The sequence below is a fragment of the Pseudorca crassidens genome, chromosome 1 (genome assembly GCF_039906515.1).
Source record: "Pseudorca crassidens isolate mPseCra1 chromosome 1, mPseCra1.hap1, whole genome shotgun sequence".
Lineage (NCBI taxonomy): Eukaryota > Metazoa > Chordata > Mammalia > Artiodactyla > Delphinidae > Pseudorca > Pseudorca crassidens.
In genome coordinates, this window is record NC_090296.1 from 198,225,838 (window position 1) to 198,253,446 (window position 27,609).

Here is a 27,609-nt window from a genome sequence, read left to right on the forward strand (position 1 = left end):
GATCTGTTCATATTTTCTGTTTCTTCATGGTCCAGTCTTGGTAGGTTATGTGTTTCTAGAAATTTATCCGTTTCTTCTAGGTTATCCAATTTGTTGGCATACAACTGTTGATAGTATTCTTACAATCCTTTTTATTTCTCTAAATTGTTATGTCCCTTCTTTCATTTTGGATTTGAGTCTTCTCTTTTTTTCTTCATTAATCTAGCTAAGGATTTGTCAGTTTTGTTTTGAATAGCCAACTCTTGGTTTCATTGATTTTTCTCTACTGTTTTTGTATTTTTTTCTTTAGGAAATAGAGTGATGTCTTCTTTAACCCAATAGTTATTTACAAGTGTATTGCTTAATTATCACATATTTGTGTATTTTCCAGTTTTCCTTCTGTTGTTGATTTCTATTTTCATTCAGTCATTGTGTTCAGGAAAGGTACTTTGTATGATTTCAATCTTTTTTTTTTAAGTTAGACTGATTTTGTGGCCTAAAATATAGTCTTTCTGGAGAATGTTCTATGCGCACTTGAGAAAAATGTATATTCTGCTGTTGCGTAAAGTGTTTTATATATGTCTGTTAGATCCAGTTGGTCTGTAGTGTTGTTTAATTCCTCTATTTCCTTATTGATCTTCTGTCTGATCGTCCCATCCATGATTGAAAATAGGGTATTGAAGTATCCCACTCCTGTTTTTAAGGAGCTGTCTGTTTCTTCCTTCAGTTCTGTCAATGTTTGCTTTATGTATTTTGGGATTTATACAAATGTTTATAACTATTGTATTATATCTAGTTGAATTGACCCTCTTATCATTATACATCCTTCTTTCTCTTTTCAAATAGTTTTTGACTTTTCATGGAATATCTTCCCATATATATATATTTTTTTCGGTATGCGGGCCTCTCACTGTTGTGACCTCTCCCGTTGCGGAGCACAGGCTCCGGACGCACAGGCTCAGCAGCCATGGCTCACGGGCCCAGCCGCTCCATGGCATGTGGGATCTTCCCGGACCGGGGCATGAACCCGTGTCCCCTGCATCGGCAGGAGGACTCTCAACCACTGAGCCACCAGGGAAGCCCTCTTCCCATATTTTTACTTTCAATCTATGTGTGTCCTTAGACCTACAGTGAATTTCTTGTAGACATCACACTGGATCTTTTTTTAAAAATCCATTCAGCCCATCTGTGTATTTTGATTGGGGAGTTTAATCCATTTATATTTAGAGTAATTACTGATAGGGAAGCACTTACTTTCGCTATTTTAATATTTGTTTTCTGTATGTTTTGTGGCTTTTTCCCCTCATTTCATTCATTAATGCTTTCCTTTGTGTTTAGTTGATTTTTTGTAGTGCCATATTTTTATTCCCTTCTCCTTTCCTTCTGTGCATATTCTATAGATATTTTCTTTGTGGTTACCATGGGGATTACATATAGTATCCTCAAGTTATGACAGTTTACCTTAAATTGATACAACTTCAGTTGCATGCAGGCACTTTACTCCTTTACAATTCCGCTTTCCCACTCCCCCTTGATGTTCCCAATGCCACAAATTACATCTTTACATGTTGTGTACCCAATAACATAGCTTTATAACTATTTTTATGAATTTGTCTTTTAAATCTTATAGAAAATAAAAAGTAGAGTTACAAACCAAATTACTATAACACTGCTATTTGTATTTTTCTGTTTACCTTTATCAGGTCTCTTTAAGTTTATCCTAAAGTATATTGAACCTCTTGGGTTTATATATCCATGTATTTATACTCAAATTTGGAATGTTTTCAGCCATTATTTCTTCAAATAATCTCTCTGCCCCTTTCTCTCTCTCTCTCTTTTTTTCTCCTTACATTTAGTAATTTCAAATGTCCTGTCTTCAGGTTCACTGATTCTTTCTTCTTCCTATTTGAGTCTGTTATTTTATACCTCTAGTTAATTTTTCAATTCAGTTATTATATTTTTCAGTGCTACAATTTGTATTTGGTGCTTTAAAAAAATTCTATCTTTTTGCTGATATTCTCATGTTATTTCTATATCATTTTCCTTATTTTCTTTAATTCTTTGTGTATTTCTTGAGCATTTTGAGCATACTTAAGATAGATATTTTAAAGTCTTCGCCTGATACATCTGTAAGTCTGATGCATTTGTTTCTTCAGAGTTGGTTTCTGGAGATTTACTTTGTTCCTTTGAGTGAGCCATGTTTTCCTTTTTCTTGGTGTATCTTGTGGGTTTTTTTGTTGAAAATCGGGCATTTGAAAAAACAGCCACTAGTCGTTTCAGATTGACTTGGCAGACTTTCACTAGTCATTCTTGTCATTCCTGTTGGAATCACCTAGGGTAAAGGTGTAAGGTCTTCTCAGATCTTTTCTGGGCATGTGTTTTATCTGGGCCAGTGTGTCTGTCTACTTAAAATGTCCCCCATATTCATAGCTGCTTTTAATGTCTTAATTTCCCCAAGGGTCTCACCCCAGCTTTTTCTTGGGGACTTAAATGTTCTATTTTATTCCTCTTCTTATAACTTCTTGCCCTGAGGTGTCTGTGAGTCTGCAGTCCCCCTGCAATTTTCACACCCCACAATGACTACCATTGTCTTCCACAGCTGCTGCCACCTGAGGTCCAGCATATGCCACAATTTCACATCTAAGTTCTTAGTCACATGAGACAGGGACCAGTCTCTCAGGTAGCTTCATCCACAGGCCAGAGTGTTGCAAGTCGTTTCTGTTCCTCTTGTTCTGGTCAAGGGAGGGGACTGGGAATTGGCCCGCTTCCTCCTGACCTGTAGCATTGCCAGGAAGGGGATGGGACATGGGCAAGTAAAAATGCCAGGAAATTTCCTGAAGTTCTGAATGTGACTTTATCTTGGTTCAGTGTTTGTTTATTTACTATAGATCTCTGAATTGGTTTCCAGAGCTCCTATAAAGTTACTTTAGCCAGTCTGTTGTTTATTTAATGTTTCCATGGGGGAACAAGTGTCTGGTGCTTCTAAGTCCACCATCTTGGAAATGTCTCCATGCTTTCTGATGAGAAGTCAGATACTGATATTAATGAAGTTCCCTTGTACATGATAGCCATGTACAACTTTCAAGTGCAGCCTGCAACTTTCAAGAGTCTCTCTTTGTCTTTCAAAAGTTTAATTATAATGTGTCTAGGTGTGTATCTGAGTTTATTATACTTGGAATTCCTTAAGATACCTGAATATATAGGTTAAATTTTTTTTCTCAAATTTGTGAAGCTTTTGCCCTTATTTCTTCAAATATTCTTTCTGTCCCTTTCTCTTCTTCCAGATCTCTCATGTACATAGGTTGGTATGCTTGATGGTAAGGTCTCTGAGAATGTGTTCATTTTTCTTCATTTTTTGTTTGGCTCCTCAGACTTGATAATCTGAACTGACCTATCTTCAAATTCACCAAGTCTCTTTTCTGCCCGCTCACATCTGATGTTGGGCCCATATAGTAAATTTCCCACTTCGGTTTTGAACATTTCAGCTCCAGAATTTCTAATTGACTTTTTTTATAAGTTAAATCTCTTTATTAATGTTCTCTACTTCCTGAGACATTGTTCTCAAACTTTAATTGTTTAGGCATGGTTTCCTTTAGTTCCTTGTACATATTTATAATAGCTGATTTAAAGTCTTTATCTAATAAGTCCAACATGGTACAGGCTTCCTTACAGTCAGATTTTATTGACTGCTTTCTTTCCCTGGGGTGTACTTTGTGGCATACTTTTTTTTTTTTGTATATCTTGTAACTTTTTATTGGAAACCTTATATTTAAAATAATATAATTTAGAAACACTGGAAATCAGATTCCCCCCTTTTCAGGGGTTGTGTTCTTGCTGTTTGTTGTTGTTTTTGCTATTGTTTGTTATTGACTTTCTTGGACTAATTCTGTAACATCTGTGTTCCTTCTCAGTGTGACCATTGAGGTTTCTTCTCAGTTAGCTCATTGGACAGCTAATGAGTTGATAGAGCTTTTCTTAAACACTTTGCATCATTAGATTTCTTACCGTTTGGTGTGGGGCCCTGTGTACATTCTATGGCAGACATAGAACACCAGCAGCTCACACATCTGTCTTACCCTTCACTTCTCGTGTAGGGCCTCACGGTCAGGCAGAGACAAGCGATCGCAGCTGCCTCAGGTCTTTTCTGAGCACGTGCATATCCCTACACTTGCTTGTGGCATTTTAAAGCCCCAGGAATATGGTGGAGTTTTTCAAAGCCCTCTATAGACCTCACATTTCCAAGATTTTCCTTTTAATTTTTTTTTTTTGTCCAGCCTCTTGTTTGTCCCAACTGATATTGCCATCTCAGCTTTTATGTTCAATAATTGCCGCTGATTTGTTTCTTTAAGACACACCCTGAGGATAGGACTTTCCTCATGAAATGAGTCCTGAGGTAAAGACAAGCCTTTGGAGCTTTTCCTAAAAGTTGCCATTCAGGTCAAATAGTGACCATTCTTTTGTAATGAGGCTTTTGGGGGAGCTCCAAACCCATTCTTCCCCCTCCTGTGGCTGCCAGGCTGCAGGTTTTTCACAGATACCATGGTTTCCAGGCCATTGGTTTTCAAGGCTACTGCAGAGCTGGGGAGAGGAAGGTGGGAAAGTTAAGATGCCACAAAGCTCACTGTTCTTACTGAAGTTCAGCTGTTTTTCTTGAATAAACACCCCTGTTACAAGCCTTTCATTAAATTCGAGAGTTCCAAAAATGTTGATTTTGCCATTTTTTGCTAGTGTACTCACTGTTGCTATAGACGATCGTATCCTTACCCTACCATTCCACAAGCGCTTGGGCATTTAGGTTAATCATTTTTGCACTGATGCTACGATTTTGGAAGTAATAGCAACACAATTTGATAATTATCCAGATTGGTTATTCTCCAGTCTAGATACACGTCATCTTCAGAGCTTTAAAAACGATATCCTCATGCAAGAGGCTTAACCCTTGTTCTGTCTGTTGAGATTGAGGCCTTGGCATACATATTTCTAAAAAGTCACCCCAGGTGGTTATGATGTGAAACCAAGGCTGAGAACCACTGATCTAGATCTTATTTATTTTGAATCCCACAACGTAAAATAGTACGTTACATTTCTGAGGTTCCACATGGCTATCTCAGGAGGTAAGAAGTCTGCCAGTCTCTGTTCTCGTCAGACCACATCTGGAGCTGTGTTAAACTCGGTGTGTTCTCAGAGAAACTTCGATAAATGAGAGGGAAGACCAATGAAAACCATTTACTATGAAAATCAGTTAAAGGTACACACAGAAAATGAGGGAGACCAGGTAGCTGGCTTCAAATGTTAGAAAAACATTCATGAAAATTAGTTGCAGGTAGTATAATGTTCATTATGAGTTAAGGAGATTCATCAGATGAACTGGGAAGCTAATCACATATTTATAAAAAATACGATATAACAGACCCAACAAGTAAACTTTTGGAATAGAATCTCTTCATAAATTAGAGACTCCCTGTTTTATTGTTTTTGTTTTTTTGAAGTGTAGTATTCCATACAGTTAATTTTTTTCAGTCAAGATTATGGTTTCAAGTATTATTCTTAGCCTGATCTACACAACTCACTGATTGGATCTTAACCAGAAACTGGTTTACCCATCTTGATCTGTGGGTTATTGACTATAAGTGGGAAAAATTCTAAATATATATATGCATATGTATATGTACAGATTTACATGCAATAGGTACTTTACGATAACATGTCTTATATTTGTTTAGCACCTTGTACTTACAGACTTCTTTCAAATACATCATTGGCTAAGAAGGTCACTTAATTACCTCCATAAGCCTCTGAATACACAGTGGTGCTTCACAAATTCGACCTCCTCATTAACAGACTGTGGCATCTAAAGCAGAATCAACACAGGACATAGTAAAATCGAAAAATCACAGTTGACCGTGATAATTTAAAAGATTATCTTAAATTAGGCTAAGAAGTAGAAAAAAATCAGAACCATTAAATTTTAAAAAAATTTATCTTGTGAATTAATTGGATAAAGCCACCTTCAATGTTTAATACATTTTCTGCTACATAAATCTAGACTGTGAGCCACCATGTCATTTATTTCACTGGAAATTAATTTATTGTTCCTTCAGTTCAGAAGGAAAGGAATGATCAGTGATGTTCTATTTTTGATTTTTGAAGAACTACATTTGAAAGTGTAAAGTAATTCTAGATCAGCTATATATATATATATATATATATATATATATATATATATATATATATATATATTTAAGCTGTAGGATTGTTAACTACTAGGACCAGAACAAGGGTCTTATTGTGAAAGAGCCACGCAAACTGTCTGCTCTCCTTGAGTATATAGAGGTATATTTAGAATTTCAAAAGCAATTTATTGAGTATACCTTTAGGAAAAGATCTGCCTGTTCAGTTTTGCTTTCTCTGACATGCTATTCTAATGTGAACGTAGCATTTTTGAAAGTTTTTATATGCAATGTACTCTTTTAAAATCTCTTTCAAATATTATATTACGCATTGTATGGGCTCTATATGGCACAGAGCAGTGTTTTTATAGCCCTTCTAGTCAAAAATTTTTTTCTGAAGTCACGTTACGCTTGTCTTGCATGTGCTTCAAAGTTGCATTCTGTGTACCTCACCTCCTCAGAAAGCTGCCGGTTTTTTTGATGGAGGCAAGAGAGGGAGTTTCAAGCCTGTTATTTTATTGCTCTGTGCCAAACATCCGGGTTCCTGTTTTATTCATTAATCTATAAAAAATAATCTGTCCTAATATCTTCCTTTTAGTTGAATTTTTTTTCATCAGTCACTTAGACTTTATTATTATTTTTTATCCTAAAAATTTTTTTACATCTTTATTGGAGTATAATTGCTTTACAATGGTGTGTTAGTCTCTGCTTTATAACAGAGTGAATCAGTTATACATATACATATGTTCCCATATCTCTTCCCTCTTGCGTCTCCCTCCCTCCCACCCTCCCTATCCCACTCCTCCAGGCGGTGGGTCACAAAGCACCGAGCTGATCTCCCTGTGCTATGCGGCTGCTTCCCACTAGCTATATACCTTACGTTTGGTACTGTATATATGTACATGCCTCTCTCTCTCTTTGTCACAGCTTACCCTTCCCCCTCCCCATATACTCAAGTCCATTCTCTAGTAGGTCTGTGTCTTTATTTCTGTCTTACCCCTACGTTCTTCATGACATTTTTTTTCTTAAATTCCATATATATGTGTTAGCATACGGTATTTGTCTTTCTCTTTCTGACTTACTTCAGTCTGTATGACAGACTCTAGGTCTATGCACCTCATTACAAATAGCTCAATTTTGTTTCTTTTTATGGCTGAGTAATATTCCATTGTATATATGTGCCACATCTTCTTTATCCATTCATCTGATGATGGACACTTCGGTTCTTTCCATCTCTGGGCTATTGTAAATAGAGCTGCAATGAACATTTTGGTACATGACTCTTTTTGAATTATGGTTTTCTCAGGGTATATGTCCAGTAGTGGGATTGCTGGGTCATATGGTAGTTCTATTTGTAGTTTTTTAAGGAACCTCCATACTGTTCTCCACAGTGGCTGTATCAATTTACATTCCCACCAGCAGTGCAAGAGGGTTCCCATTTCTCCACACCCTCTCCAGCATTTATTGTTTCTAGATTTTTTGATGATGGCCATTCTGACCGGTGTGAGATGATATCTCATTGTAGTTTTGATTTGCATTTCTCTAATGATTAATGAAGTTGAGCATTCTTTCATGTGTTTGTTGGCAGTCTGTATATCTTCTTTGGAGAAATGTCTATTTAGGTCTTCTGCCCATTTTTGGATTGGGTTGTTTGTTTCTTTGTTATTGAGCTGCATGAGCTGCTTGTAAATTTTGGAGATTAATCCTTTGTCAGTTGCTTCATTTGCAAATATTTTCTCCCATTCTGAGGGTTGTCTTTTGGTCTTGTTTATCGTTTCCTTTGCTGTGCAAAAGCTTTGAAGTTTCATTAGGTCTCATTTGTTTATTTTTGTTTTTATTTCCATTTCTCTAGGAGGTGGGTCAGAAAGGATCTTGCTGTGATTTACGTCATAGAGTGTTCTGCCTATGTTTTCCTCTCAGATTTGGATAGTTTCTGGCCTTACATGTAGGTCTTTAATCCATTTTGAGCTTATTTTTGTGTATGGTGTTAGAGATTGTTCTAATCTCATACTTTTAAATGTACCTGTCCAGTTTTCCCAGCACCACTTATTGAAGAGGATGTCCTTTCTCCACTGTACATTCCTGCCTCCTTTATCAAAGATAAGGTGACCATATGTGCGTGGGTTTATCTCTGGGCTTTCTATCCTGTTCCATTGATCTATCTTTCTGTTTTTGTGCCAGTACCATACTGTCTTGATTACTGTAGCTTTGTAGTATAGTCTGAAGTCAGGGAGCCTGATTCCTCCAGCTCCGCTTTTTGTTCTCAAGATTGCTTTGGTTATTCGGGGTCTTTTGTGTTTCCATACAAATTGTGAAATTTTTTGTTCTAGTTCTGTGAAAAATGCCAGTGGTAGTTTGATAGGGATTGCATTGACTCTGTAGATTGCTTTGGGTAGTAGAGTCATTTTCACAATGTTGATTCTTCCAATCCAAAAACATGGTGCATCTCTCCATCTATTTGTATCATCTTTAATTTCTTTCATCAGTGTCTTATAATTTTCTGCATACAGGTCTTTTGTCTCCTTAGGTAGGTTTATTCCTAGATATTTTATTCTTTTTGTTGCAATGGTAAATGGGAGTGTTTTCTGGATTTCACTTCCAGATTTTTCATCATTAGTGTATAGGAATGCCAGAGATTTCTGTGCATTAATTTTGTTTCCTGCTACCTTACCAAATTCATTGATTAGCTCTAGCAGTTTTCTGGTAGCATCTTTAGGATTCTCTATGTATAGTATCATGTCATCTGCAAACAGTAACAGTTTTACTTCTTCTTTTCTGATTTGGATTCCTTTTATTTCCTTTTCTTCTCTGATTGCTGTGGCGAAAACTTCCAAAACTAGGTTGAATAAGAGTGGTGAGAGTGGGCAACCTTGTCTTGTTCCTGATCTTAGTGGAAATGCTTTCAGTTTTTCACCATTGAGGACGATGTTGGCTGTGGGTTTGTCATATATGGCCTTTATTATGTTGAGGAATGTTCCCTCTATGCCTACTTTCTGCAGGGTTTTTATCATAAATGGGTGTTGAATTTTGCTGAAAGCTTTCTCTGCATCTATTGAGATGATTATATGGTGTTTCTCCTTCAATTTGTTAATATGGTTTATCACATCGATTGATTTACATATATTGAAGAATCCTTGCATTCCTCTGGGATAAACCCCACTTGATCATGGTGTATGATCCTTTTAATGTGCTGTTGGATTCTGTTTGCTAGTATTTTGTTGAGGATTTTTGCATCTATGTTCATCAGTGATAGTGGCCTGTAGTTTTCTTTCTTTGTGACATCCTTTTCTGGTTTTGGTATCAGGGTGATGGTGGCCTCATAGAATGAGTTTGGGAGTGTTCCCCCCTCTGCTATATTTTGGAAGAGTTTGAGAAAGATAGGTGTTAACTTTTCTCTAAATGTTTGATAGAATTCGCCTGTGAAACCATCTGGTCCTGGGCTTTTGTTTGTTGGAAGATTTTAATCACAGTTTCAATTTCAGTGCTTGTGATTGGCCTGTTCATATTTTCTATTTATTCCTGATTCAGTCTTGGCAGTTGTGCATTTTTAAGAATTTGTCCATTTCTTCCCGGTTGTCCATTTTATTGGCATAGAGTTGCTTGTAGTAATGTCTCATGATCTTTTTTATTTCTGCAGTGTCAGTTGTTACTTCTCCTTTTTCATTTCTAATTCTATTGAATTGAGTCTTCTCCCATTTTTTCTTGATGAGTCTGGCTAATGGTTTATCAATTTTGTTTATCTTCTCAAAGAACCAGCTTTTAGTTTTATTGATCTTTGCTATCGTTTCCTTCATTTCTTTTTCATTTATTTCTGATCTGATTTTTATGATTTCTTTCCTTCTGCTAACTTTGGGGGGTTTTTGTTCTTCTTTCTCTAATTGCTTTAGGTGCAAGGTTAGGTTGTTTATTCGAGATGTTTCCTGTTTCTTAAGGTAGGATTGTTTTGCTATAAACTTCTCTCTTAGAACTGCTTTTGCTGCATCCCATAAATTTTGGGTCGTCGTGTCTCCGTTGTCATTTGTTTCTAGGTATTTTTTAATTTCCTCTTTGATTTCTTCAGTGATCACTCGTTATTAAGTAGTGTATTGTTTAGCTTCCATGTGTTTGTATTTTTTACTTATCTTTTCCTGTAATTGATATCTAGTCTCATAGCATTGTGGTCAGAAAAGATACTTGAAACAATTTCAATTTTCTTAAATTTACCGAGGCTTGATTTGTGACCCATGATATGATCTATCCTGGAGAATGTTCCATGAGCACTTGAGAAAAATGTGTATTCTGTTGTTTTTGGATGGAATGTCCTATAAATATCAATTAAGTCCATCTTGTTTAATGTATCATTGAAAGCTTGTGTTTCCTTATTAATTTTCATTTTGGACGATCTGTCCATTGCTGAAAGTGGGGTGTTAAAGTCCCCTACTATGAATGTGTTACTGTCGATTTCCCCTTTTATGGCTGTTAGTATTTGCCTTATGTATTGAGGTGCTCCTGTGTTGGGTGCATAAATATTTACAATTGTTATATCTTCTTCTTGGATCAATCCCTTGATCATTATGTAGTGTCCTTCTTTGTCTCTTCTAATAGTCTTTATTTTAAAGTCTATTTTGTCTGATATGAGAATTGCTACTCCAGCTTTCTTTTGGTTTCCATTTGCATGGAATATCTTTTTCCATCCCCTTACTTTCAGTCTGTATGTGTCCCTAGGTCTGAAGTGGGTCTCTTGTAGACAGCAAATATATGGGTCTGGTTTTTGTATCCATTCAGCCAGTCTGTGTCTTTCGGTGGGAGCATTTAGTCCATTTACATTTAAGGTAATTATCGATATGTATGTTCCTATTCCCATTTTCTTAATTGTTTTGGGTTCGTTATTGTAGGTCTTTTCCTTCTCTTGTGTTTCTTGCCTAGAGAAGTTCCTTTAGCAGTTGTTGTAAAGCTGGTTTGGTGGTGCTGAACTCTCTCAGCTTTTGCTTGTCTGTAAAGGTTTTAATTTCTCCATCAAGTCTGAATGAGATCCTTGCTGGGTAGAGTAATTTTGGTTGCAGGTTTTTCTCCTTCATCACTTTAAATATGTCTTGCCAGTCCCTTCTGGCTTGTAGAGTTTCTGCTGAGAGATCAGCTGTTAACCTTATGGGAATTCCCTTGTGCGTTATTTGTTGCTTTTCCCTTGCTGCTTTTAATATGTTTTCTTTGTATTTAATTTTTGACAGTTTGATTAATATGTGTCTTGGCGTATTTCTCCTTGGATTTATCCTGTATGGGACTCTCTGCGCTTCCTGGACCTGATTAACTATTTCCTTTCCCATATTAGGGAAGTTTTCAACTATAATCACTTCAAATATTTTCTCAGTCCCTTTCTTTTTCTCTTCTTCTTCTGGAACCCATATAATTCGAATGTTGGTGCGTTTAATGTTGTTCCTGAGGTCTCTGAGACTGTCTTCAGTTCTTTTCATTCTTTTTTCTTTATTCTGCTCTGCAGTGGTTATTTCCACTATTTTATCTTCCAGGTCACTTATCTGTTCTTCTGCCTCAGTTATTCTGCTATTGATCCCATCTAGAGTATTTTTAATTTCATTTATTGCGTTGTTCATAGTTGTTTCATCTTTAGTTCTTCTAGGTCCTTGTTAAATGTTTCTTGCATTTTGTCCATTCTATTTCCAAGATTTTGGATCATCTTTACTATCATTATTCTGAATTCTTTTTCAGGTAGACTGCCTATTTCCTCTTCATTTGTTAGGTCTGATGGGTTTTTATCTTGCTCCTTCATCTGCTGTGTGTTTTTCTGTCTTCTCATTTTGCTTATCTTACTGTGTTTGGGATCTCCTTTTTGCAGGCTGCAGGTTCGTAGTTCCCGTTGTTTTTGGTGTCTGTCCCCAGTGGCTCAAGTTGGTTCAGTGGGTTGTGTAGGCTTCCTGGTGGCGGGGACTAGTGCCTGTGTTCTGGTGGATGAGGCTGGATCTTGTCTTTCTGGTGGGCAGGTCCACGTCTGGTGGTGCGTTTTGGGGTGTCTGTGGACTTACTATGATTTTAGGCAGCCTCTCTGCTAATGGGTGGAGTTGTGTTCCTGTCTTGCTAGTTGTTTGGCATAGGATGTGCAGCACTGTAGCTTGCTGGTCGTTGAGTGAAGCTGGGTGTTGGTGTTGAGATGGAGATCTCTGGGAGATTTTCGCCGTTTGATATTATGTGGAGCTGGGAGGTCTCTTGTGGACCAGTGTCCTGAAGTTGGCTCTCCCAGCTCAGAGGCACAGCACTGACTCCTGGCTGCAGCACCAAGAGCCTTTCATCCACACGGTTCAGAATAAAAGGGAGAAAAAGTAGAAAGAAAAAATTGGTAAAAGTAGAAAGAAAGGAGGGATGGAGAGAGGGAGGGATGGAGGAAGGAAGGAAGGAGGGAAGGAAGGAAAAAAAGAGAATATAAAGTGAAATAAAGTAAGATAAAATATAATAAAGTTATTAAAATAAAAAATAATTATTAAGAAAAAAGGACGGATAGAACCCTAGGACAAATGGTGGAAGCAAAGCTATACAGCATAAATCTTGCTCTCAAAGTCCACCTCCTCAATTTGGGATGATTTGTTGTGTATTCAGGTATTCCACAGATGCAGGTGCATCAAGTTGATTGTGGAGCTTTAATCCGCTGCTCCCGAGGCTGCTGGGAGAGATTTCCCTTTCTCTTCCTTGTTCGCACAGCTCCCGGGGCTCGGCTTTGGATTTGGCCCCGCCTCTGCGTGTAGGTCGCTGGAGGGCGTCTGTTCTTCGCTCAGACAGGACGGGGTTAAAGGAGCCGCTGATTCGGGGTCTCTGGCTCACTCAGGCCGGGGGGGAGGGAGCGGCACGGAGTGCGGGGCGGGCCTGAGGCGGCAGAGGCCAGCGTGACGTTGCACCAGCATGAGGCGCGAGGTGAGTTGTCCCGGGGAAGTTGTCCCTGCATCCCGGGACCCTGGCGGTGGCGGGCTGCACAGGCTCCCGGAAGCGGGTGTGGATAGTGACCTGTGCTCGCACACAGGCCCCTTGGGGGCGGCAGCAGCAGCCTTAGCGTCTCCCGCCCGCCCCTGGGGTCCGCGCTGTTAGCCGCGCCTCGCGCGCGTCTCTGGAGCTCCTTTATGCAGCGCTCTCAATCCCCTCTCCTCGCGCACCAAGAAACAAAGAGGGAAGAAGTCGTCTCTTGCCTCTTCGGCAGCTCCAGACTTTTCCCCGGACTCCCTCCCGGCCAGCCGTGGCGCACTAACCCCTGCAGGCTGTGTTCACGCCGCCAACCCCAGTCCCCTCCCTGCGCTCCGGCCGAAGCCCGAGCCTCAGCTCCCAGCCCCGCCCGCCCCGGCGGGGGAGCAGACAAGCCTCTCGGGCTGGTGAGTGCCGGTCGGCCCGATCCTCTGTGCGGGAATCTCCCCGCTTTGTCCTCCGCACCCCTGTGGCTGTGCTCTCCTCTGCGGCTCCGAAGCTCCCCCCTCCGCCTCCCGCAGTCTCCGCCCGCGAAGGGGCTCCTAGTGTGTGAAAACCTTCCCTCCTTCACGGCTCCCTCCCACTGGTGCAGGTCCCATCCCTATTCTTTTGTCTCTGTTTTTTCTTTTTACTTTTGCCCTACGCAGGTACGTGGGGGGTTTCTTGCCTTTTGGGAGGTCTGAGGTCTTCTGCCAGCGTTCAGTAGGTGTTCTGTAGGAGTTGTTACACGTGTAGATGTATTTCTGGTGTATCTGTGGGGAGGAAGGTGATCTCCGCGTCTTACTCTTCCGCCATCTTCCCGGAAGCCCCCTACCAGTTGAATTTTAACCAAAAATATTTTGCTAGTTTATATTTTCATCACATTTGTGTATTTGACTTAATTTTGTTTAATTTGAACTTGACATCTTTTCCTACTTATTCAACCACTCAAGCTTTACTTTGATAGCAGCGTGAAGGTGTTTCATATTCTCTTTTTTAATTATGGTTTTTGTTTGTCTTGGGAAATGTCATTGGCAAAATAGCTTCATCTCTTTTGGAATTATTAACTCTCTGAATTGGGAAGCTTCTTCTGACTGTTTATAAACTAACTGTAATGTGACAACTTCAACTGTTGGCACTTCCAAGTCCAAACACACAGTGTGTAGTGAAAAGACACTAAATGAGAAATTAGGAGATCTGAAGTTGCTTTTTAGTTTTGTCACTCATTGTGCATGAACCTTTAGGAACCTTTAGCCTTCCTATCTATAAAATGAGGATGTCATGTCTTGTTAAGGCAGAGCTGTGAGCATCAGATGAGATAATGTATGCAGGAGTCCTTTGTAAACTGCAAAAGAATTAGGCTGTTGTTATTGTATTACTATTACTTATTTATTTTTATTTAAGTATGGTTGATTTACAATGTTACGTTAATTACTGCTGCATAGTAAAGTGATTCAGTTATATATACACACACACACACATATATATATATATATATATACACATTCCTTTTGTTATATTCTTTTCCATTATGGTTTATCACAGGATATTGCATATAGTTCCCTGTGCTATATAGTAGGACCTTGTTGTTTATCCATTCTATATATAAAAGCTCACATCTACTAACCCCATCCTCCCACTCCATCCTTCCCCCAACCTCTTCCCCCTGGCAACCACCAGTCTGTTCTCTATGTCCGTGATTCTGTTTTTGTTTCATAGATAAGTTCATTTGTGTCATATTTTAGATTCCGCATATAAGTCATATCATATGGTATTTGTCTTTCTCTTTCTTTTTTTTACTATTACTATTATTACTATTATCATTATTATTATTAAAGATTTTTCCATTACAGGTAAGTATTTGAATTGTCTATAACCCATATTGTACCAGTGGTGAAGTTGGCAAAGACTAGTTATTAAGACACATGAGAAGGTGGGAAATGTGGTGGATTTCCCAGCTGCTTAGCATTTAGTGAAAGACAGTCTTGGTGGAATAATTACTTTTTCCATCCTCAAATATACTGTCTTCCTTTCCAGAGAAACTATGTGAGGCAAGAAGTCATGTGTCTAAAATCTTTAAAGCTAAAAAGGAAAAAAGAAAGAAAGAAAGAATCTCACCTTCAAAACAAATAAACTTTGGAGGGGCTTGTAGGCTTGAGTGTAACACTTCACTGTCCCACAGATTAGAAACGTTAGGAGACCTTGGTGAGCCACGCCCACGACCTCGCTGACACTGGCTCGCTGGGTCTCTTACCACGCACCTCAGGAAGTTCTTGGATCAGAGGCAGGTGCGATCACTCTCGTTATTCTTCCCCCCCGCTGCCCCAGTGCTGTGGCTCACGGGATCCACTGATAAAGCCGTGAGAGAACCAGGAAGTCACTAGAATGGGAAGCTAAGTGATCGGATGCATTTACACTCCGTCTTACAGAGCTAACGCTCTTTTCTTTTTAGTGCTTGTGATTGTGGTTAAGTATCTTAAAGTTATAGTCCCTTTATTCCCTTTATTTTTTCATAATTCAGCAAACATTTACTGAAAGTCCTCTGAGTGACAGACACCAGACAACATCCCAAGTGAGAGTCAAAGAACAAGGCCAGGTGTCTCTGCTCTTGAAGAACTCACACGTTAATGGGGAGAGGACCCATGAGAAAATCATTGCAGTATGATGAAAAGTAAACAGCTACAGATGCCTTTGGTTTTCAGTAGCCAAATCGGATTTTAGGATGAGCTGATTCAACAGCTCAACGGTGTCTTCAAGGACCAGGCTCTTGTCCTCTTTCTGTTCTGCCATTCTCAGTGTTGTTATAAATAGGAAAACTTTTCCAGAAGATTTCTGAGTTGTCATCTCAGAAGTCATTAGCCACAACTGGGCCATATCTAGGCCACCCCTAAGCAAATCATTGGCAAGGGGAAGGAGACTTCGAGGACAGATTTAGGCCTCTGGGGTTAGAGACGCCCTCTCCTGATGCTCGTCTGTGAGAACTAGACAACCAAACAAGATCAAGACTTGGCCGATTCATTTTGCTGTGCAGTAAAAGCTAACACAACATTGTAAAGCAACTATACTCCAATAAAAATTAATTAAAAATAACTAAAACTGATTACAAATTCTATCTAAAATATAGTTGTTTTATTTGATTTATCTTTATTAAAATTCTATTATATGTGAAAATATAGTCATATATTTATTAAATAACATATAAAAAGAATATATTGCAAAAAAAGACTTTGCAAACACGAGAGGATGAGGTTTTTGGACAAAACCATCGAAAAGAATATGGAAGGCCGGGGGTGACCAACACTGAGAAGGGGAGTGGGGAAATTGTCATGGAGGAGCTGTTATTTAAGCTGCTATTAAAAGATGAGTCAGAGTTTTCAGAACTGAGTAGGAGTTTGTAGTTTGGTAGGGCTAAACTCCAGGTAAAGAAAATAACTTGGTCAAAGATATAAAATAACATGGTACGTCGGGAACAGCAATAATCCTAGAGGCCGGAATATAGCTTATGCAAAAGAGTATGGGAAAGAAGAGGTTGGGAAAATACGTGAATGTCATTTAGACCTGATCCTGAAGGAAATGAAGCCAGTAAAGGATTTTAAGAAATCTTCTGTCCCTTTGTCAACGTCTTTCTAGTCTTTTTGGAGGTCTGACACTCATTCCCAAGTAGGTGCCTCAGGAAGGGCCTGTGTTAGCATCACTCCCTGAAGTCATCCATGTTTATAACAGTTTTATCCTTGAAGGTCATTGGGCTTCAAACTTTTGGAAGTTAGAACCTTGCTTCACATTTTCTCTTGAGTAGCTCACACGTGTTACTTTCTTTTCCTTTGCATAAACCATTGCTGTTGGAAAGTCTAAGGATAATAGCTTATTATTTTCTTTAGAGGTGCCTTGGTCTTTTTGCCTGGAAGACCAAAGAATCTTTCTCTGTTTTATTACTGTCCAGCAGTTGTACTAGTATTTGTCTTTATGTTAGCCAATTCTGGGCCAGTTTTCCCTGGTATATTGAGTGACCTTTCAATATATTCTCAGGTTTTATTTATTTCAGGAGAGAGTTTTCTTGGATTACAGTTTTTAAAATTTTGCTCTCTTGTATTGCTTTGTTTCCTTCTTGGAGGCTCTTACTGTACATATGTTAGATCTTCTCTGCCTGTTTGTTCTCCTGAAGTTTTTGTGAGCTCTTTTTCCATCATTTTGGAGTTTTCACATCTTCTGTTTATTTAAAGATATTTCCCATTTTGTTTATTCATTCTTGTGTTACTTCTAGTTTGCTCTTTATTTCCAAAATTAATTTTAATTTTATTTCTAAATTTTTATGGATCTTTAAAAATGGGTTTTTACTAATCACCTAATTTGTGAGCTTTAATAATTCTAATCATACTTTCTATGATTTTCTTTTTTTCATTTTTTTCTTGTAGTAACTCCAAATGGAAATTGACTGTGGTCTTTTTATATATAGTGCATTTTTAATTGAAATGAGTTTTCATGGTCTTTTAGGAGAGAGATGTGGGCCAGGGTAGCATTTTTAATTTCATGGCTCTTAGGATGCCATGTCTGCTACTGTCACAGTGATGGAGAGTAGGCTCAGACTCCTGTGCTCTCTTGCCCTCTTTTTATCTGGACTTTCTCTTCTCTTCTTCCTGTTACCCTTGCCTTGTTCAATTAGGATGCAACCCCAGTAGTTTCTCCTCAGTGCTGGCTTTGTCCTGTGACAAGGCTTCAGTTTTAAGAATTCATGGGACTCAGACCTATAGAACATTCTAGCACCATCATACCTGTGTGTCCTTTTAGTTTTATCCATCCATCAGAGCCTGAGAAGTCAGCTCCCAGCTTCTGTTGCTGTTCCTGAGCTTTCCAATGTGACCTAATGGCAATTTAGTTTCCCTTTGCTTTTCCCCTGCAGATTTCAGAGTTTCTTAGAGCATGTGGGCTTTGTAGCGCTCGGTAACTTGTCCTGATCAGCTTGTATTTGGGGGTTGGTGTAGATATCTAGTTGCTGAATATTGTTGTATGTGTTGTCCCTTTTTTGTTTTGCTATAATACTTGCTCTGTTTCCATAGGGAGATTCAAAAACTATGCCCACCATCATCTTTCAGGAATTCCTCCAGTTTTTTTCTCAAGAAAAAATTGTTAGATAATTATATAATTGCTAAATTTATTAGATTATTGATGCATATGACATCACTTAGAAAAGGTTGGACATATCTGGATTCAAATCCCACTTCTGCCACTTACCAGTTTTCTTTTCACATATTAGTTCATTTCTCTGAGGTTTTTCTCATCTATAAGGTGGAAATACTACTACAACTACCACTACCAAGTACTACCTCAAAGAGTAATTTGAATTAAGTTAAGTTGGACGTTTGACCAGAGGTTAATAAATTCACATTTATAATCTTCTGGTTTGCTTGCATCCTGAAGCACAGAAGTGTAATAAGGTGACAATGTAGAAAGATAATTTCTTTTGTGTTACTTAAAAACTTTTATTGTAGAATTTTAGAAAAAATGGCAATTAAATATTTTCAAAATAATTTTATTGATACATCAGAATTAGGAAGTGTGTCCTAACTATCAGAAATTATATTTAAATTTGACATTGAGAACAAGCCCACCAGTATTGCTGATACCATCTCACCTAGCAATCAGGAGAGGCAACATGTTGTGGACAAAGATGCTTTGCCCTTAAAATTGGGAAGAACCTGACTTAGGCCCTTCCTTCATCATTTCCTAGAAGCTTAGTTTGGTTTGTTATACCCTCAGTGAAAATTTTCCTTCCATAGCTGCAAGTTTGCATGTAATCAAATTCAATAAATGTTAATTGAGCATGTACTCACTGTTAGAAACTGGCTTAGGCACTGGACATACAACACTGAGCTAGACAGACAGAGTCCCTGCCCTCCTGGAATTTACAGTTCAAGGTCAAAGGCAAACAGATAAGCTAATACTGCATAGAGTATTATAAACAGAGAAGAGGGACTTCCCTCGTGGCACAGTAGTTTAGAGTCCGCCTGCCAATGCAGGGGACGCGGGTTTGGGCCCTGGTCCGGGAAGATCCCACATGCCGCGGAGCAGCTAGGCCTGTGCGCCACAGCTACTGAGCCTGCGTTCTAGAGCCCGTGAGCCACAACTACTGAGCCCATGTGCTGCAACTACTGAAGCCCATGCGCCTAGGGCCCATGCTTCTCTATGGGAGAAGCCACCACAATGAGAGGCCCAGGCACCCCAGCAAAGAGTGGCCCCTGCTCACCACAGCTAGAGAAAGCCCACACGCAGCAACTGAGATCTCAAAATAAATAATAAATAAAATAAATAAATTTAAAAATAAACAGAGAAGAACCAGGTATTATAGGAGGAGCGGCTTAACTCAGACTTGAGGTTCAGGAAAGGCTTCCCGAAGAAAATGGCACATTAGCTAGTAGCTGAGGATGTGTAGGAATCCCCAAGCCAATAGGAAAGCAGACAAAAGGGCATGTGCAAAGGCAAGGAGACACGCAGGCAGCACATCTGAGGACGCAAAACGAAGGACTAATGCATAAACAGTGCTTCCAATACTGGTTGAAGTTCAGACTCACCAGGAGGGTTTTTAAAGAATCAGATTTTTTTTTATAGGCCCCAGCCCAGACTTGCTGAACTACATTCTCAGAGAACATTTCAAGATTCTGGCTGTTAGCTCCTCTGGGGAGCCACTGGCTTAGGGTGTGTGTGGGGCTGGGGAAGGGGGCTCAAGTTAGGGAGGGTGAGGCAGGGAACCCAGGGGTGCCCTGGGAAGGGCTGTAAAGCATGTGTGGAGATGGGATTTTATCCTAAGGGTGGGGGAGCTATGGAAGGACTGGGGAGGTATGGGGATGAGGAGATCAGATTCATGATTTATTAGGATCATGGAGTTTACTAAGGCATGGCCCCTGCCGTCATGAGTGATACAATCTAGTTTATGAGGTTCAACATCTTTGAACCTCAGTTTTTAAAATCAAAAATGGAAAAACAGTATCTACTTTGCATGGTTATTTGGAGGTTTAACTGAGATAATTTATGCACAAAGTGCCTGACGTATAGTTGATACTCAAAAGATGTGAATTTCTGTTGTTTGAGAAAACCACGGAGCCAGAAAATTGGTGGACATCACGCAGCCGCTGTCCAACACCAGGGGAGGTGGGGTTTCTGTTTCGCCATCTATCTCCAGGTTCCTCTGACAAATTCCTTGTCTCTGCCCACATGGCCATACCGGGACAGAAAGCCCGCTTTTTCTCACTTACTACCTCAGTTACGGTCTTTATGCTGATGACTTCCAAGTCTCTACCTCTAGCCTGGTGTTCACTCCTGAGCCCCAGAGCCGCAAAGCCAACTGACTCCTTAAGTGGAACCCTCCACTTAAATGCCTTGTGGGTACTTCTTCTGTTACCTAACACCACCCTTTCCCACACCAAGAAAACAAAACAAAACCCCACTTTCCAACATTATCAACACCACTAGGGCAAGTCAGAAGCATGGGAATTGAGTCACTCGTCCTTATCTTCTCCAGTTAACCCTCACAAGTCCACACCCTTCTCTCCAGGCTGGACCATCACCTCCTCCAAACCACCACCACCTGTTACCTGAGCTTGTGAAACAGCCTGAGTCCCCAACACCATTCTTTGCCCCCACGCTGCAATCCTGAGGGACCTCCCACGAGGCAAAATGGAGAAAGTCGCCTCTGCTGCTTCCCCACACAGTTAATAAGCCTCTTCAGCGGCTTTCGCATGCCGCCGAAGCGAGCCTTACGGTCTCCCGTTCTCCTTCTCCTACTTCATGCTCTAACCATCCTGACCCAGAAAAAAGTACCTTGTCTCCCACTCTCGGTCCCTCACCCAGAATCCCCTTCACATTAGACAACCCCTCGCCCCTGAGGTCTCAGCTGGCAAGCATCATGGTGGAGGGGCACTCCTTGAATCTTACACCAGCCAGGAGTCCCTCGCACACGTATTTGTAGTGTCTTTCCCTCTTCCCCATTAACGCTACTCGGTCTGCTTGTAGCTTCCTAGTGCCCATCTTCCCCACTAGACTGTAGCGACGTGGTGGCTGAGGAGTGTTCACGGTCAGTCCACGTTGTTCACGGATTCTATCTGGGGAGTCACCTGCTTGCTCACGTTTTTTGTAACTCCCAAATCAGCACTCAGGGCACTTTCTCAGTCATTCTTGGACGTGCACAGAAAAGTAAAATTTTAAGTTGCCCGACACGCACTCTCAGTGGGGGTTGAGCAAGCTGACGCTCTGCGCGCTTGTCTCCGCCCTTGGACCATCAACAAGCCTCCGTTGTGCAGTCTGCTTAGTGCCACGTTTTCCACATTTTTGTGTTTTTTGTTGGTTTCACTGTTGAAAATGGCCCCCATGCATAGTACTGAAGTGCAGTCTAGTGTTCCTAAGTGCAAGAAAGCTGTGATGTGCCTTATGGAGAAAATACATGTGCTAGATAAGCTTCATTCAGGCATGAGTTACAGTGTATTGTCTATGGGTTCAATGTTAATGAATTAACGCATATGAAATGAGATGTCTTTAAACAGAAGCACACATAAAACAAGGTTATATTTTGATCAGTTCGTGACAGTGTGACCAGAGGCTTGCAGGAAGCTAGCCCTGTATCTCCCCTAGTAGCAATGGTTCAGTATTAGCTAATTCTGTTTCTGTGATGATTTAATAGAACATAACTACTGCAATAATAAGACTCAATGTGTTTTGTTAACTTCTATATTCCCAGTAGTTATCACAGTGACTCTCACGTAATAGTTGTTCAATACACATTTGTGGAAACGGACCTGTCTCTATGTATGTGTTGTATGTACATACATACATGTATGTATGTGTGTATAACATAACATGTAAATATTTATATGACATATAAATTGAATTTTTTTCATGCCGAAGGTATACCTCACAGCCTTATCATTACTTTGTGCTTTTTAAAAAAATGCTAAGCATAGGTTTATTTTTGATATCATCTTTATTTTTATTGTTATCTAGGATGCTGGAGAGATGGTTCGTTCCTTTGTTGGTGGTTTGGAACTTGTTGTCAATTTACTGAAATCAGATAATAAAGAAGTTTTGGCGAGTGTATGTGCTGCTATTACCAATATAGCAAAAGACCAAGAAAATTTAGCTGTTATCACAGATCATGGAGTTGTCCCTTTATTGTCCAAACTAGCAAATACAGTAAGTAATGTATCTTTTTATTTCAAAATGTATATTGTCATAAGATATCACGGTGTAGTAGCAAAAACAATGAGCTTAAAATCCAGAGACCTGGATTCAAGTTTAATATCTGCCACTTGTGAGGTTTGAGATTGTAGTGAATTCATTTTAGTTTCTCTGAGACTAATAAACGTGAAAGTATATTTCAAACTGAAATCATCACCATCGTCGTTACTACGAGCCTTAAGATAATTGTTCATGCCAACTTCAGAAGTTAAGTGCTCCTCTCCCAGCTTAGCAAGCTTGGGTCGATGGCATTCTTGAGCTAGAAGGTTTTGGCAGTCGCTGTATTGTTTACCCAGAGTTGTGCCAGATAGAACAAGCAGGCTTGAGAGATAATGACTTCACCATGACCAGAGGTATTTGAGCATAGCTTGAACTTGGCAGAAAAGTCGTGGAGCAGAAATTCAATGATTGGAAGCCTGCTTGGTCTAGAAGACTTTTGGGCCAGTCTAATACTAAATTCCTGAGAATATCTGCCAGTTTCAGTTAAGGACACCAAGTTGTGACCTGAATCGAGAGAACAGTACAATTAATAGACAGAAAATTATGGTGTTATTCAGTTGTATTATATCTGTATGAGGTAATTACATCCAGAAAGAAGTATGTGGTCTGTGTAAACAATACAGAAGGAAAATGGCAGACTCAGAACCTGTCCTCGTCTGCTGCAGTGTCTTCTCCCTCTTGGGAACCAAGGTGTATTCCTGATGTGGAAGTATTCCTAAGGTGAAGAGGTAGAGTTAATCCACTTCCCCCAGTTATCTGGCAGGCTCCCTTAAGAGTGTCCAGTATTCTTTAGTTGTTTTTATTACTTGGCCACTCGCTGATCTGTAGCTCTGTGTTGTGAGTAGACTTGCTCAAAAGGAAATTGAACCTTGAGCAAATAACTAATGCCAGACACCTGATCGCCTTTACCTGCATGCACTCCACTCCGTTCATAAAAAGAAAATGCAGCATTGAACCTTGATGCATTGGTGACCCACCAGAATACTAGTTCCCATCAAGACACCACCTGAGCAGCCAGTGGGTAATAAACACCTAGAGCAAAAGTATCACAGGGTCATTATGATGCACATGCCATAATCCCTTCTCCTTGTGCAGAATGATGATACACTGAGACGTCATCTAGCAGAAGCCATTTCACGTTGCTGTATGTGGGGCAGAAACAGAGTGGCCTTTGGCGAGCACAAGGCAGTGGCTCCATTAGTGCGGTACCTGAAATCAAATGACACCAACGTGCACAGAGCGACAGCCCAAGCCTTGTACCAGCTTTCAGAAGATGCCGATAACTGCATCACCATGCATGAGAATGGCGCAGTGAAGGTACTGTTGACCAACTTCGTGGTTTAGTTCAAGTTATGTCAATGTAGGTTGGGAAGAAACAAGTGATGTTAAGGTTTTACTGAAAGGGTATTTGAACACACCAAACTGCCCACCTGTTGCATCATGGCTGCAAATGAGCCGTGTGTTATCATTATCATGATTTGTGCTGCAGAAAAGTTGCGTGGAGACAGAATTTTTCTAAATTGAAAACTATAAAGTGAACTCAGTTAAATAAGTACAAGTTCCATAATCTGAATTGGATTAAAGAAAATGTATAGTGCATGAATAATCAGTGGTATTCATAATTCTGTTTAATATTTTATTTACTTAGCACTTAAATAATAAAATACAGACACCAAATGCACAGCAAAGGAGCTGACAAACAGCAGCTAGACAGTCTTGCCAGTCTTAACCACAAGCAAAGAACCAATTCAAAGACGTTTTTTAAAAAAAACAACAACAAAAAACTGCATCAAATTTTCTTTGCCTTTAACTAATATCCAGGTGGGAAAGTTTCTGCACGTAGACTTTGATATATCTATACGTTGGAAACCACCTAGAGCTTATTCTGAGTGGAATGTTTTGATGACAACAGACAGAAAAATACTTAAGAGTACATGAACAGCTTACAAGTATTAGGAGAAATTGATTTCAAATTCTAGCTCTCTTCTGTGGCTTGTTTCCTTGTACAATGTAATTTTACTGTCTGTTACCTCAGTTTGGAGCCTCTGACAGCCAGCTGCATTTACATTTTGAAATGTATACCCAAAGTTAGCTTGATCTTTTAGACAAAAGCTAATAAAACCTTAAGTTAATCATATCTTGTCAAACTTACATATGCTGAATATGAAACATCTATGGAGGAATGACTCTTAGAATGCCAGTTGGTACTTTTTTGAGGCCATTATTTTAATTTAACCTTTAAACCTATTATAGCTGAAGAATACGATGTTAATTTTTCTGAAATTAAACCCAGTTTACATTTAAATATGTCAACTTTTCCATTATAAATCCATTTTTTCAGCACATAGGTTAGGCCATATTAATTTTTTCAAGCAAAAAACTGGCATAAAAAGCACCTTTTAAACTAAGCACTAATTTTTTAAAGTTAATTATAAAAAAATATACTGGAATGTTTATTTCAAGTTACTAAAGAATGGTAAAAATGTCATCACTTCTGTGTGATTATGTTCACACTTCAAAAAAGAAGATTTTCTAATTTAAAATTATACGTTCTGTTATTGAACAAGGACAATCTAATATGCACAACCTAAAGACTTTTAAAGAAATGAAGCTATAAATTTAAGTAGCCTGATAAAGTGTCTGACGTAACATGCTTAGACAATTGTCAGTTTAAGAGCAGAATTTCTAGACTACTCAGAAAGTTTTCAAATTTAATAGGTTTACGTGTTACCATTCATTTGACATATATGCCAGGTCTATGTGCAACTCTCAATTATTTCTCCTAATACAAGTCAGTAGGTAATCCAGAATCATTTATGGATTGTATTCTGCTATGAAAAATGTTGAAACTGTGTTCACCCACCCACACAGCTTATATAAATAAAAGAATAAAGCAATAAAAATGATGAGGGTGAGGGGACAGGATAGAGAAAAACAGGAAGTTTGGTTTGTTGTCCTTGAGACCCTTTCCCGGGTCATCTAAGGGTATGTGGAGGGCCTCTCTGTCTTGCCCATCGGCATTCCTGACTACCTGCTATTTCTACTGGAGGATAAGTGTAAAGAACCGATTCTTGTAAGTTTGCTGTAGGCTACTCTGTCACGAACAGAGGCTGGCCTCATGGTGGGCTCTCCCTCAGGCGGCTGTCGGGGAAGCATAAGGATCTGTGTCCCTTCTTTGGTTTTGAGGTAAAAAATGTGGATGTAGTGTAGTGGGTGTTGGTAGAATCCAGTGGGGTTTGGTAGTTGCTTGGATATGGGGAATAAAGGAAAGTGTTGACTCAAAAATTACTCCCATCTTCAGGCTAGGTGAAGAGGAAGATTCCATTAGCTACGACAACGCAAGAAAATATGTGGCCCATCAGGGTGGTGAAGGTCCCTGCAGTGAATTGTCACGTTGTGCTAACATTTCTGACTTCAAATGCGTATGAACCGTATCCACTACTTTGGCAAATCCCTGACTATTTTTGTTCCTAAATGCTACAGCACCTCTCTAGGCAAATGCTTAGTCGGCCCTTCATATTGGTGGGCTCCACATCTGCAGATTCAACCAACCACAGATCGAAAATATTCAGAAAAAAAAATTCCAGCAAGTTCCAAAAAGCAAAACTGGAATTTGCCACATGTGCTGGCAACTATTTACATAGCATTTACATTGTATTTACAGCTATTTACATAGCATTTACATTGTATTTACAGCTATTTACATAGCATTTACATTGTATTTACAGCTATTTGCATAGCATTTACATTGTATTTACAGCTATTTGCATAGCATTTACATTGTATTTACAGCTATTTACATATCATTTACATTGTATTTACAGCTATTTACATATCATTTACATTGTATTCGGTATTATAAATAATCCAGAGATGATTTAAAGACATACAAATGGCCAACAGGCACATGAAAAGATGCTCAACATCATTAATCATCAGAGAAATGCAAATCAAAACCACAATGAGGGGCTTCCCTGGTGGCGCAGTGGCCGAGGCAGGGGACGTGGGTTCGTGCCCCGGTCCAGGAGGGTCCCACATGCCGCGGAGTGGCTGGACCCGTGGGCCATGGCCGCTGGGCCTGCGCGTCCGGGGCCTGTGCTCCGCAGCAGGAGGGGCCACAGCAGTGAGAGGCCCACGTACCCCCCAAAAAAACCCAAAAAAACTCCACAATGAGATATCACCTCACACCTGTCAGAATGGCTGTCATCAAAAAGACCACAAATATCAAATGCTGGAGAGGGTGTGGAGAAAAGGGAACCCTCTGGCGCTGTTGGTGGGAATGTAAATTGGTGCAGCCACTATGGAAAACAGAATGGGGGTTCCTCAAAAAACTAAAAATAGAACTACCGTATGACCCAGCAGTTCCACTCCTGGGTATATATATAAAGAAAATGAAAACACTAATTTGAAAAGACACATGCACCCCAATGTTCATAGCAGCATTATTTGCAATTGCCAAGATATGGATGCAACCTAAGTGTCCATCAGCAGATGAATGGATAAGAGGACGTGATATATATATATACACACAATGTATATACACACAGTGGAATACTACTCAGCCATAAAAAAGAATGAAATTCTGCCATTTGCAACAACATGGATGGACTTGGAGGGCGTTATGCTGAGTGAAATAAGTCAGACAGAGGAAGACAAATACTGTATGTTATGACTTATATATGGAATCTGAAAAATGCAACAAACCGGTGAATATGACAAAAAAGAAACAGACTCACAGGTAACAGAGAATACACTAGTGGTAAGTGGAGGGGAGAAAGAAGGGGGGAGGGGCAAGATAGGTGTGGGGATTTAAAAGTGGCAAGACTACTAGGTATAAAATAGATAAGCTGCAAGGATCTACTGTACAGCACAGAGAATAGAGCCAATATTTTATAACAACTATAATGGAGTATAATCTTTAAAAATTGTGAATCACTGTGTCACAATCTGAAGCTAATATAATATTGTAAATCAGCTATACCTCAGTAAAAAATTAAAGTACACAGGACAATGTGTGTAGGTTATATGTAAATACTACATCACTTTATATGAGGGACTTGAACATCCGTGGATTTTGGTATCCTTGGGGGTCCTGGGACCAATCCCCCTTGGACACCAAGGCACAGCTGTATAGAGTTATTTCCTAGTCCTGCAAACATTCCTGCAGCAGCTGCCATGAGCAATGTGGACAGGTTCTTTGACAATTACCAGAGTCGTCCTGTCACCCTGTTCATAAGTAATTTATTCTAGAGTTAGCTCTTTCCCTGTACAGTTTCCTCAACAGTAGCAGCTGACATTATGCAGTGTATCTGTGAGTGCC

At 39.6% G+C, this 27,609-nt stretch overlaps 1 protein-coding gene across 6 annotated transcripts in view; it reads left to right on the forward strand.

Moving 5' to 3' along the window:
* Positions 1-27,609, forward strand: part of ODAD2 (outer dynein arm docking complex subunit 2) — a 209,429-nt gene that overhangs the window by 96,392 nt on the left and 85,428 nt on the right. For 5 of the 6 annotated variants that reach the window (XM_067705749.1, XM_067705739.1, XM_067705767.1 and 2 more), the window contains exons 19-20: positions 22,056-22,244; positions 23,385-23,606. In XM_067705749.1, coding sequence (XP_067561850.1) covers positions 22,056-22,244; positions 23,385-23,606 — 411 coding nt within the window. Of the gene's footprint in view, positions 1-15,588; positions 16,105-22,055; positions 22,245-23,384; positions 23,607-27,609 lie in introns of those variants that run through there. The other variant, XM_067705778.1, reaches the window with a different exon arrangement.